Genomic DNA, 13,070 nt, shown 5'->3' on the forward strand with positions numbered 1-13,070 from the left:
CTACATTCTCAGCATAGTTTTCCCCACTTTTTTCATTCCTCTTGTCTTAAAGTAGCGGGACAGCCATACTATCTGAGGGAAAAAAATACATATATAAATAGATAAATACTTGTTTTACTTACATAATATGTATTGTTCTGTCCATGTTTTGATTTCAAAGAATCTTATACAGTAAATAAAAAGAAACTGTTCCAGGCATTTTCCATCTTTACTGCCTCTGACTGAAACCAATCCTGATACCATTTCCTCCCTTACTCTTTTTTTTCTTTCTCCTGGAAACGGCACAGTCATATCTAGCTTTCTATGTAAACACATGTGAGCACAGCATAGATCAAATTTCAGCAGCTTCTGCTGAGGTTTATCAGCCTTGTGTCACACTGAACTGCCCTCAGCCAATCAGTGAGGAGCAGGAATGTGGGAGGGAAGATGACAAGCTTCCCTCTCCTCGGCAATGTACCAAATAGAGCCAGGATGACTGAGAGGGTCAGGCTACATAATAAACACAGAGCAGTGGGTACATGGAATTTAATTTTTTTAAGGCAAGCTCCCAGCAAACATGATAAATGTCCCATTAAATCTCACTCGGAGGTGAAGCCAGGGAATTTAGATCTCATAACTGATAAGCAAAGATGGACGATTACATTTTAATTATACTGGTTTGCATGTCAATTGTACTGGGGTTGGAACTGAGCCAATCACAGGCACTTTCTGTCAATTTTGATTGGCCTAATTTCAAGCTGCATTCAATTTAAATTGAAATAGTAAGTAAGATATAATTATTAGCATCAGATTGACCATCTCTACTGATTAAGCCAGGCTCTACCAGGGTTATACAGTTTTAGCCACCAAAAGAAAATTCATCCAGCACCCTGCCTTTATGGTATTATAACAGTTATTAAGCTCAACAGGGCTGGATTTACCATAAGGCATTGTAGGCTTGTGCTTACAGGCGCCTGATGATGGAAAGGCGGCTCACTCTCATCCCCAAGTGCCTCGCTACCTCCTTCCGATGCAGAGTCCTGAGTGGAGTGTAAATGAGAGGTTACTCACCAGGCTCTCTGCATTCCACTGACGAGATCTCCCTTCAGTCAGGGGCACCTCTAGCTACTTAACCTATTTTGGTTCCTGGACGTAGAAACTACGTCCAGGAACCATGCGCGCGTGCACACGCGCTCCCGGCCCGCGGTTCGTTAGCCAGGCAATCAGTGTATCGGGCTATGGTGCCCCATCACTGATTCATCCCCCCCGCTGAAAAAGCGACAGCTTCTCTCGGAAGCTGCGCCTTTTCTGGCTGTTCCCTCCCCGATGCGTCACTCTAAGCCAAATGTTACGCTTAGAGTGCCGTCATGTAAACAAACTCATGGCCGCCATCTTGTGGCCAAAAAGTAAAACTACAACAAAAAGTAAAAAAAATAAAATCAACACAGAATTACATTAAAAAACACCCTCCCAAAAATACCCAAATAAAATGTTTGATATAAAAAAAAAATTACAATTAAAAAAAAACAAAAACATGTAAATATTTACCTAAGGGTCTAAACTTTTTAAATATCAATGTAAAGATGAAATATTTCTATATTTTTTTTATTTTAAACTTGTAAAGAGTGATAGATGCAAAACGGAAAAAATGCACCTTTATTTCCAAATAAAATATTGTCGCCATACATTGTGATAAGGACATAATTTTAACGGTGTAATAATCGGGACATATGGGCAAATTCAATACGTGAGTTTTAATTATGGAGGCATGTATTATTTTAAAACTATAATGGCTGAAAACTGAGAAATAATGATTTTTTTCTGTTTTTTCTTATTCTTCCTGTTAAAATGCATTTACAGTAAAGTGGCTCTTAGCAAAATGTACCCCCCCAAAGAAAGCCTAATTGGTGGCGGAAAAAACAAGCTATAGATCAGTTCATTGTGATAAGTAGTGATAAAGTTATAGGCTAATCAATGGGAGGTGAACATTGCTCAAGTGAAAACGACGGAACGCGAATGGGTTAATACTGAGGTTCTTCTAGCTACCTTATACTAAGAAGCACCTGTAGCTACCTACACCGGGCAAGGAACGTTAGGGAGAAGTGACAGCTGGGACAGCCAACACACTTGTGGTGTGGTTCGGCAGTGGGGTTTGTAGGTTCATTGAGGGCGGAGTCTAGGGTGCCAGGACCTCTGTGCCTATAGGCTCCTGTGATGTAAATCCAGGCATGAGGCTCAATCTACGGTACAAGGACTGCAACAATTAAAGGGGCACTACAGCGAAAAACTGTAAAGTTTAAAATATGTGGAAACACAGACAAATAAGAAGTAAATTTTTTCCAGAGTAAAATGAGCCATAAATTACCTTTCTCCTATGTTGCTGTCACTTACAGTAGGTAGTAGAAATCTGACAGAAGTGAAAGGTTTTGGACTAGTCCATCTCTTTATAGATTCTTAGGGATATATGTATTTTCAAAAGCACTTAGTGAATGGCAGTTGCTCTGTCCAACTGCCAAAAAACTGTGTGGCGAGCAGGGAAGCAAAGTCAAATTTCCATGAAATTCTCAAAAATAACTGTCATTGGATAAGTTCCTTGCTAAAACTACGCAGAAAAAAAAATATTTGGGGCGAGCGAACAGATGGCAATGACTCTGTTAGTTACATTGAAAGTCTTGTTTTCATTTTTATTTTATACTATTTTACTAAACCCTTTTTGGATTGTGGAACAAATCAACTGGGTTTCCATTAATTCTTATGGGGAAATTTGCTTTGATATAAGAGTTCTTTGGATTACGAGCATGTTTCCTGAGCGAATAATGCTTGCAAACCAAGGTTCCACTGTATTACCCTTGCTAATTCCAGTACATACTGCCAGATATGCTATTAGCACGAGTTGCGGTACTCGAGTAGTACAACTACGCATAACTGACAGTAATGCTTCTTAGTTATGTGCATTACTGTAGTAACTGTCGTGCTACTCGTATACCATGAGTCTCACAAATAGCGTACTTACTGGCATTAGTAAGCGTAATAAGTGTTCACAGTGATATTGTCTTTGTTAAGTGATGCAACTTGTGGTCCCAGTTGTGTACTGGCTAAGGCTGCTGCGTTTGATGCAGGGTTTGAGCCTTTGATCAGGGTTCAAATCCCAGCTCAAGCCAATACGTAAAACAGTAAAATTGTAGGCAATTCTTATGCGATTTTTACCGCAATTTTAATGAAAGTGAATGGGAACAATTTAAAAAAAAACGCTAATTAATCACAAGTGCTTATAGCGTGGCTGAGCCCTAAAGGTGCCCATTAACACTCCAATTTCCTGAACGATCGACTGTCCAGTTTTTGCGATTGATTGAAATCAAGGTGGGAAAGATTATAAGAAAACCAATCAGACCAAAAGCATCGTTCTAAAATTTGAATTACTAGGATGATTGTTTCTCGTGATTGGAACCATTATCAGCACCCAATCTGATCAATCATCCGGTTGATCGTTTGGGACGGTTAAAGGGCACCTTATTATTGTTAAGTATTTATACAACGCTGTACAGCGATATAGTGTCTTGTCCCTTTACTATCCCTCAGAGGGGCTCACAATCTACTCCCTACCAGAGTCCTATGTCTATGTATGTATCGTGTAGTGTATGTATTGTAGTCTAGGGATAATTTTGGGGGAAGCCAATTAACTTATCTGTATGTTTTCAGGATGTGGGAGAAATCCAGAGTGCCTGGAGGAAACCCACACCGACATCGAGAGAACATACAAAGTCCTTACAGATAGTGCCCTGGCACTGCAAGGCCATTACATCACCATACTGCCTGCCTTAAAGCGGGATTGTAACAATAAAAATAAAATTTCAACAACAGCTGGTGTGAGTGTATTAAGTGATAAAGATGCTAATCCTGCATTCAGAACTTTCAAAACTTTTTCTGCGGTTATGTTTTGAAGTTCACACATACCTTAGGAGCGCTGGCCCTTTAATTGCCATTGCCAAACAGTTGCATGCTGGGGGGTCTTTTTATCTATAATATATTCCTCCTCTTCCCTTTATTTCCCCCTCCTTCTAATGACATAAGAAAGTGCACTTCCTAGTATAGACCTCAGTGGGAGTGTCTGAAGACTCTGGGAGGGGGAAGGGTAACGAATACACAATTCGCAAGAGGAGAAAAAAAGAGTGAGGGAGGAAATGATGTCAGGAGGTCAAAGGTAACCAAGATGGAAACTGTCTAGAATAGGATTCTCTGCTTTTTCCTTTATAAAATTCACAGGAATTATAACGTGGACAGTGCAATACATCTGTTATGTAAGTAGAAGTAGTATTTATCTACTTATAGATGTGTTTTTTATATCTAGGTTAGCATGGGTGTCACTTCTTCTTTAGCACATAATTTTCTTCTATTTCACTAGATTCTGTCAATATACTCAGTTTGACCCATACATGGTGTGTCCAATGAACACATTCGCCTCCTGTCATTTTGGCGCAGGGTAGGCCAAATGATGGCTCATTCTGCTACCGCACGAATTCTGGAAGCCGTTTGTTACGACTAGTAGCAACTCAGAGGGAGAAATCGGAGCCGTTTCTTGGGCAGTGTGGGCTGAGCAACTGCCCTGGGCGCAGACTGGCAAGTAGAAGAAGGGGGGCGCAGGCAGAAGGACATAACCGCTAGGGAGCCGGTGACATGTGGTGCAGTCAAATGAAAGAAGAAATAATATTACCAGTGCGATCACCTTCCTTGACTCCTCCTGGGCTGCCTGCGTCAGACGTCAAGTCATCATTACGTCACCACCACGTGATGACACCCGATGTCCTGTAGCGGTACTGCAGGCTGTCAGTGTGCTGCGCCCATGGAGGAGTCGGCTTTCTGGGCTCTCTGCGCCTGTGTGTTTTCCTGGTCCCTGCTTCCTCCTGGATGAGCTGCTGGTCACTAGTAAGTAGGCAGATCGACTTGTGACCTGTGGCTGTGTGACTGTCCCTAAAGATGAAGGGTTCATGAGTCTACAGGGTAGGGGGAGGGGGCACAATTTTTACACCCTCGCCCTGGGTGCAGTTTAGCCTAGAAACTGCCCTGGGAGAAGTAATTTGGGGTCCGGTGATCACCGGATCTCGAGTTACACTGCTGCACGGCAATAGACGTCACGTAGCAACATTATGTCGGCACCCAGGGCAGGTGCAGTGCAGGGAAGAGCGACCTGCTCTTATGTCCAGCACAGGTACCATGTTTTAATTTTGTATGAAACACACAGTCTATAGTGATTAATTTACCGGTGTTAGATCTAGACCCCTGCCCATATATTCATCATTGTTTGAGTTGCATATCTGCTCCTCTGGCACAGCAATATACATCATTTTTTTATCCCTTTTTTTAAAGAATGACTCAGAATCAAACATTTTTCATCGCCCTGCGAGATGATTGAATAGTTCTGTGCAACTGGATGGTGATCCGAATTCCAAATAGAGAAACATTAATATATTTTGATCTCCCCACCCTGCTGATAACAGCCAGGTAGCAATCTGAACACGGGCAATGATTAATGTCACAGAAGTGGGAGAAAGTCACATTCATCATTAAACAGATACACAGGAAAAACGGCAGAAGGCCTTACAGAGCACAGCCCCTCTGAGATCTGCAATGGCAAAGAGGACCTGCAGTGAAAATAACTGAATGAATAGAATTGGTTATTTTTCTACACTATTCATTTATAAACACTGTTGCACATCAAAAAAGGCATTTTCCATTTTTAGAAAAAAAATTGCAAAAATACGTTGTATTTTCTCAATATGGCAAAAAATCATAACGCGAAAGATCATTATTTTTACCGCCACAGCATGGAAAATTGTTTATTGTAGCGTGAAAATTAGCAAAAACGCAAAAAAAAAAACATTTACTTTTAGCACGAAAATTCAACAAAAAAATGCAAATGATTTTTGATGGCATTTTTCGTTTGAAAATCGAATTTTACATTATATTCGCAAAAATGAATGTGAAAAGAATATTGGCATTTTCGCTCATCACTGTTAATTTATTTATTTATTTAAGTATTTATATAGTGCCTGTTTGTACATCGCTGCGTAATATAGAGTATATTGTCTTGTCATTAACTCTCCCTCACAGTCTAATCCCTACCATAGTCATATGTCTATGTATGTATTGTAGTCTAGCACCAATTTAGGGGGAAGCCAGTTAACTTATCTGTATGTTTTTGAAATGTGGGAGGAAACCGGAATGCCCGGAGGAAACCCACACAGACACGGGGAAAGCATACAAACTCCTTCCAGATGTTCACCTGGCTGGGATTCGAGTCGGGGAGCCAGCGCTGCCTGCAAGGCGAGAGCGCCAACCACCGTGCTGCCACTGTTTATAATTAATTTAGTCGTGGTTTGTCCATTGTAAACTGAAAAGGTAATTTGTTGATAAATCCTAAAAAAAACATCTTCTGGGGAGAAAAGTAGAAAAAGCTCTGTTTTTCAGAAAAACAATTCATATAATTTACATATAATAACTTAACTATCTCCTTTCTGGGAGGTCCTGTGGATGAATTTCAGGTTTGGAAACCCCAGGTACCAGTAAGAAAAGGAGACAGAAAGAGCACCAGGCGCGCCAATAGTATTCTGGGAGATGGGAAATGTCAAGAAATAACGACTTTTCACAAAGTTATTGTTAGTAAAGTTGCTATAGGCAACCATCATTTCACGTATGTAGAAAAGGACCATCTCCACTCAGTTATGATGATTTGATTGGGTCAATGTGGGTCGTGCGCCAGAAAAAACAAAGGACCACTGTATGTAGTCGCAGAGGTAAACCCTAGGATAGGGGAGGAGACAATGCAAGATGGGAGGAGATGCCACAATTGTGAGCTGTGTATCTCCATTTCAGAGCACCAATAGGCACTCTGAAACAGAGATACATAGCTCAGACATTGGCGTCAATTCACCAGAGAGGATTTACTAAGAGAAAAAAGGTAGGTAGTTTATCTCATGAGGTATTTTAACACTCTGGAGTCAATTCACCAGTGTGAGAGGACAGAGAGAAAAATGCTCAATAGCAGGGGATAATGGAGAGATATGCATGAGGAAAGTGTGAGAAAGCAGAGAGTTAGGTAATCGGGATTAATGATTTACATGGGATACTTTTCCTCTCTGTAAGCTTGAAAGTGAAGCATTGTGGGTAGGAGGCGGAGTTTTACCACTACCTGACCAGAGTATTCCCGCCTTTTACTGCTGGATCATATCATAAATCATATCACGAGTGAGTCTGAACTTCTTCACCACCTCTGTCTCAGTAATATTATCAAGAACTGTTCTCTCACGAAAAATACGAGGGGCGATTAAACAGACCCTCCTCCTGCGCCTTCGTCTCCTCATAATAGAAGCAAGCTCTAAGGCCTAGTGCACACCAGAGAGGTTCGGCTGCGTTTTGCGATCCGCTTGCGGCTGTGGATACACTTGGGTAATGTATTTCAATGGGCTGGTGCACACCAGAGCGGGAGGCGTTTTGCAGAAACGCATACTCCCGGGCTGCTGCAGATTTTGGATTGCGGAGGCGTTTCTGCCTCAATGTTAAGTATAGGAAAAACGCAAACCGCTCTGAAAAACGGCACTTCAGAGCGGTTTGCCAGGCGGTTTTTGTTACAGTAGCTGTTCAGTAACAGCTTTACTGTAACAATACATGAAATCTACTACACCAAAAACGCTTCACAAAACCGCAAAATGCTAGCTGAAATGCTACAGAAAAAGAAGAAAAAGCGTTTCAAAATCTGCTAGCATTTTGCGGATCTGCTAGCGTTTTTTGGTGTGCACCAAGCCTAACAGAGTAAGTTCAAAAGGCTCCATCTTCCACAGCAGCAGCTGCTGTGTGAAAACCACGATATCTCCAGGTTCATTCAGGGGATAAAGAGATGAAAAAATAACAAATGGCCACACCCCCTTTCTTCCCTGGTGAATTGTGATTTGGAGAAAAACTAACTACTAACTATCACTTATTTATCTCATACTTATCTCACATTTATCTCTTGCATTTCTCTCTGTCGATATTTTCCCCTATACTTCTGGAGAATTGCTATTTGGAGAGATCACAGGAGGTAAATTACCTCCCAAGAGATAAATAGGTTGGTAACCTCTGGTGAATTGACGCCATAGTCTCATATTGACCTGAGGAAGCAGGCAGGTCCCGTGAAATGCATTGGGCTCGATTCACAAAGCGGTGCTAACCCAGTTAGAGACTTTAGGGGCTTGATTCACAAAGCGGTGCTAACAGTTAGCACCCTGGTGAAAAGCCCTTTATCATGCCTAAACTCAGTTTAGGCATGATAAGTTTAGGTGTGATAAGTTTAGGTGTGATAAGTTTAGGCATGATAAGTTTAGGTGTGATAAGTTTAGGCATGATAAGTTTAAGCACCAACTGCGTTAGCACCGCAGTGCACAGCTGATCAAAAGTTTTGCGCTAGCAAAGTCTGGTGCACTTCGTATAAAGTTTAATGGCGCTGCTTTGCATGCGGGACTTTGCAAGCGATCTAAACTTATCTAAACTTAGCATGCCTAAACTTATCACACCTAAACTTATCATGCCTAAACTTATCACACCTAAACTGGCTTTTCACCAGAGTGGTGCAATGGTTATCATGCCTAAAGTCTCTAACTGGGTTAGCACCGCTTTGTGAATCGAGCCCTAGGTGTGATAACCATTGCACCACGCTGGTGAAAAGCCAGTTTAGGCATGATAAGTTTAGGCATGATAAGTTTAGGCATGATAAGTTTAGGCATGATAAGTTTAGATATTGCGCGCAAAATCCCGCATGCAAAGCAGCGCCATTAAACTCTATGCAAAGTGCACCAGACTTTGCCAGCGCAAAACTTTTGATCAGCTGTGCACTGCGGTGCTAACCCAGTTGGTGCTTAAACTTATCACACCTAAACTTATCATGCCTAAACTTATCACGCCTAAACTTATCACACCTAAACTTATCACACCTAAACTTATCATGCCTAAACTGAGTTTAGGCGTGATAAAGGGCTTTTTACCAGCGTGCTAACTGTTAGCACCGCTTTGTGAATCAGGCCCCTTGGCTTTTTATTGGTGTCTAAAAATAAAAATCTTAACCTCTTATCATGAGGTAAGACTATCCCTATTACTTACCTCCACATATTGTATCACAAATGGGGCACCTACTCCCATCTTGCATCTACTATCTCATTGCAAATGTTATCTGCTTCTCCCTTACAACAGCAACTTGCTTTTCCATTCATGTAATTTTTTCATTATCTCCTTCTTTGCAGGATGGTGGAGTACTCCTTGGATCTACAGAATATAAACTTGTCTGCAATCCGCACTGTGCGAGTCCTCAGACCTCTGAAGGCCATCAACAGAGTACCCAGTAAGTGTCCTCTTTCAGCAAATGGGAAGGGATAGGCAGCCTATTCCAGTTGTTTTTCAGGTGCTTGTCCCAAAATACCATTCTTGATGGCAGCTGAGGCGTTACAGCCGAACTGCTGGAACGCTATAAGCTGCTTTTGTCTACTTTACCCAGATTTCTCTGACTTTTTCGTGTGTTCTTGTTGTGAGTGAGAGGTGGGTGGAATCGGGGAATATGTTACCTCTGTCTGGGACCTCCTTTAGCTCTATGTCGGCATATGTTTGTTTCAAGATTGTGATTGTCCTCCTCCATTTCCTTAGTAGCCACATAAAGCCATTCATGAAGTGTATTATTAGGGATGGTTGGAACTTCTGAATTCCGAATCCATTGACATTTCCCACAAAATTCCCCCAAATATTGCATATTTTTGCAATGATAAAATAATTGTAATTCTTTGTGAATTTTCACTTGGATATCTCTCAAGCATGCTCAGTAGACACTAGCACCTTTATGGCAATCCAAGTTTATGATTTGTTTTTTCACTTTTTTGTTTCTGTGTTTTTGAAAAAAACTTTGACCATACTTTGACGTAACTTCTGGAATTTTCTGGATGGGATTCAGAGAATTCAGACTTTCAACATGAAATCGGGAAATTCTGATGAGAGATTTGGAATTCCACCAAATCTGTGTGCTCATCCCTATGTATTATATTATTATCTTGTCCAGACCTGGGGCTAAGGGTATCCACTATGTGTTCCACCCCCTCTCGTTGTATTATTGTACTGTCTGTCTGTCCATACTGTACTTCTTCTCTCAGGGCCAATTCTGCCTTTAGCTCTCCATCTCTCATCGCCTGTCTTTCTCCGGCCAAATCAGCGGCTTGCCTTTGTTACTAAGCCCCGCCCATTCCATGCGTCCTCGTCCAGTTGTGTCACGTAAGTGCTTGATTCTTTTATGTATTTTAATGTTTTTTCTCTCAGTCAGCTGTTTCCATCGCTTAAGTCATTGTGCCTTCCATCTCCTGGGCAGTCCTTTCCGAGATTCTATCATCCCACGGGGCTGTACCGTCATTGTAGAGACAAGGGATTAAGGCTCGCTGAACAATGTTACCGAAAGCACCGAGATGCTTAGCCACTGAACTGTCGACGATTTTTCAATTCCAGATTTAGGCTGCTTGAGAAAAAGTTCAATTAACTTGCAGAGTTAGCAGGCAAGCTGCAGAGGTTTTCATATCCACGGTTGAATGATGACAGATTTAATGCAGTCTATTACAGAGGTATTAGAGCGGCTCTCATGTCTGGTGAGGATGGTACTCCAAGCACTAGAGAATGATGAGAACACAATGGAACTCTAATGAGACCCACATGTCACCCCGGACATGATTGCATCCGAGGTGGAACTGTTAGAAAGGGTTAAACATCCTAGAAGAACAATCATTGAGGTGCTTGAATACAAAATTAGAAAGACAATACCCAATCTCATGAGATTACAGTTGGCTCACCGGCTATTATGAGGTCCTTGGGCTCAACATGGCTTGATTTGACTCAGGCTATTCCTGTGAATTTTCTTTGTCTGTACGCGTGACTCTTCTTAGGTTTCTATCTTTCTTATCCAAACACTCCGGGATTGTAATATGTAAAGTAGTTCTTTAGATTGCCTATTGATAGTCGGAAGACGTTGGATATGGTCAAGCTTTGTACACATGATAGATTGCTGTCAGTAATTGATCATTAGGGTGACTGTTTTGGGAATGAAAGCTGAGCCAACACATCGTAGCATAACAACGTGTGCTGTTCTATGGAGAGAGGAAGAGGGAAGACAGTGTGGGGAAATAAAAACACAGCACATTCTTTCATCAGTTAACAATATGCTGTGGCATATCACTAAACAGCCGTATGGGGCAGCTGGGCATAGGCTAGAAACTCAGTTAAGACTGCCCAAAATAATCATTTTTGCCAATAATTATTTAGCGAACGTAAAAGTTTGCTAGCCTACCAAAAGTTCTACTGGCACTTGTTTTGACCCGAGGAAGCGGGCCAAGACCTGTGAAACATGTTGTCTGCGGTGTATGAATAAACATTATTTTTTCATTAAATAATGGTGTGTCCTTCTGAGAACGTAAGAAATTACGCTTCTCATATATACATAATCTAGTTGTAACAATGTGTGGTGTTTGGTGCACACTCAGAGTATTCAGATTGTTGGTGATCCGCAGTATCACCAATAATGCTGATATATCCGATTATGTGGCGATCTGCGGAATCGCCAATAATGCGGATATTTATTTATAACTCTGGATACCGGGTATAATGACAGTGGAAAACCCACCACACTGATATCTTTAAGAGGACTGGCTACCTCTAAAAGAGAAACGCAGTGTGTGCGATTCTGCGACTAGATGACGTAACGCTAGAATCGCGTTCCCCAGCAGCAATGATATACTGGGGAACCACTGAGACCTCCGCAAGGAGGGATTCAGCAGAATAAACCCTTTAGTGGGAGAGGGGGCAAAGGCAGACGGAAACGGTTCGGTAACAAACTGGCTGCGAGGTACCGAATCGTGAAACAGAGAGCAGAGTCAGAAATCTAGCCAAGGTCAGTAACGGAAATCAGATAGGCGGAGGTACAAAGTCAGAAAGCCGAACTCGTAGTGAAATAGACAAGCAGAGGTTCGGCAACGGGAGATCAGAAAATGGCACAGATAACAATAGTGCTTGCGAATATATTGGCAAAACCAATATATGTCGCAGATCAGGAAAATAACAAATCTGACTGTTGTGGGCTAGTTACGGCAAGCCGCACTTGGCCCACGATGGTACTGACTGTCAGATCACTATCTGGCTGACTATTAGATCAACTGACTGGCTGACTATAACAGAGATCAGGTTACATACAAATATACAATAATCAGGAAAACAACAAAGACTGACTGATGAGAGACAGGAGCCTTGCTCCAGCTAGGACTGTCTCTCTCGGATCTAGCTAAGGTCTGAGGGCTATCACAAAGTAACGCTTACTGCAGACAACTTGCAACTGACAGAATGCCTGCTTTTATACTGTGCTGGGCTCAACCAGCCAATCAGCCAATCACAACACAGTTCAAGGACCTTGCAGCACAGCTCAAGGACCTTACTGAGGTCAGCTGACCAGCTGGTCAGCTGACTCTCCTTCTAAGAGTATAAAAGGCTTTATTGCACACGCGCGCAGCCCCTACGGGGTCCAGACTGGATTGAGGATAGCGTTGGTGTGTGGCAGGCCATGAGGCCTGTGATGGAAGAACCGGACCACAGCCTCGACGTAAAGTATGCCGAGAGGCCTGTGGCCGAACGGTGGATCGCAACGCCGATGCGGATGTTTCTCCGCATTCCGCATGCGACCATGTGGTGGATGGTGCCGCTGATGCGGACGCGGACAAACCTCCGCGTTCCGCTTGCTGAATGCGGTCAGGCCGCCGTCTTATGACACTAGTAGTATCATATCATCACGGGCACCTCCGCCAGTGTTTTTTTTTTTTTTTTGTAAAAGGCTTCAGGCTACCATTAGAATTTTTTAATGACAAGCTGAAGGGAAAAAACTCACTTCAGGCTGGATACTTACCTTATTAGAGGGAAGGCTCTGAAAAGCATAACTCATTCCCATCCCTCAGCCTAATCCGTTGTTCCAGTGCTGTCCTCCGGTGTAGCTACTGGACTTGCTCTTTGGAACTATTGGACCAAACAGCTCTTTGGAACTACTGGATTCCATG

General features: G+C 42.2%; 1 protein-coding gene across 2 annotated transcripts in view; it reads left to right on the forward strand.

The window, feature by feature from the left end:
- The window catches only part of CACNA1I (calcium voltage-gated channel subunit alpha1 I), a 614,989-nt gene that overhangs the window by 121,885 nt on the left and 480,034 nt on the right, over positions 1-13,070 (forward strand). For both annotated transcript variants that reach the window (XM_068252020.1, XM_068252021.1), the window contains one exon: positions 9,249-9,346. In XM_068252020.1, coding sequence (XP_068108121.1) covers positions 9,249-9,346 — 98 coding nt within the window. The remainder of the gene's footprint in view (positions 1-9,248; positions 9,347-13,070) is intronic.

The sequence above is a fragment of the Hyperolius riggenbachi genome, chromosome 9 (assembly GCF_040937935.1).
Source record: "Hyperolius riggenbachi isolate aHypRig1 chromosome 9, aHypRig1.pri, whole genome shotgun sequence".
In the NCBI taxonomy this organism is placed as follows: domain Eukaryota; kingdom Metazoa; phylum Chordata; class Amphibia; order Anura; family Hyperoliidae; genus Hyperolius; species Hyperolius riggenbachi.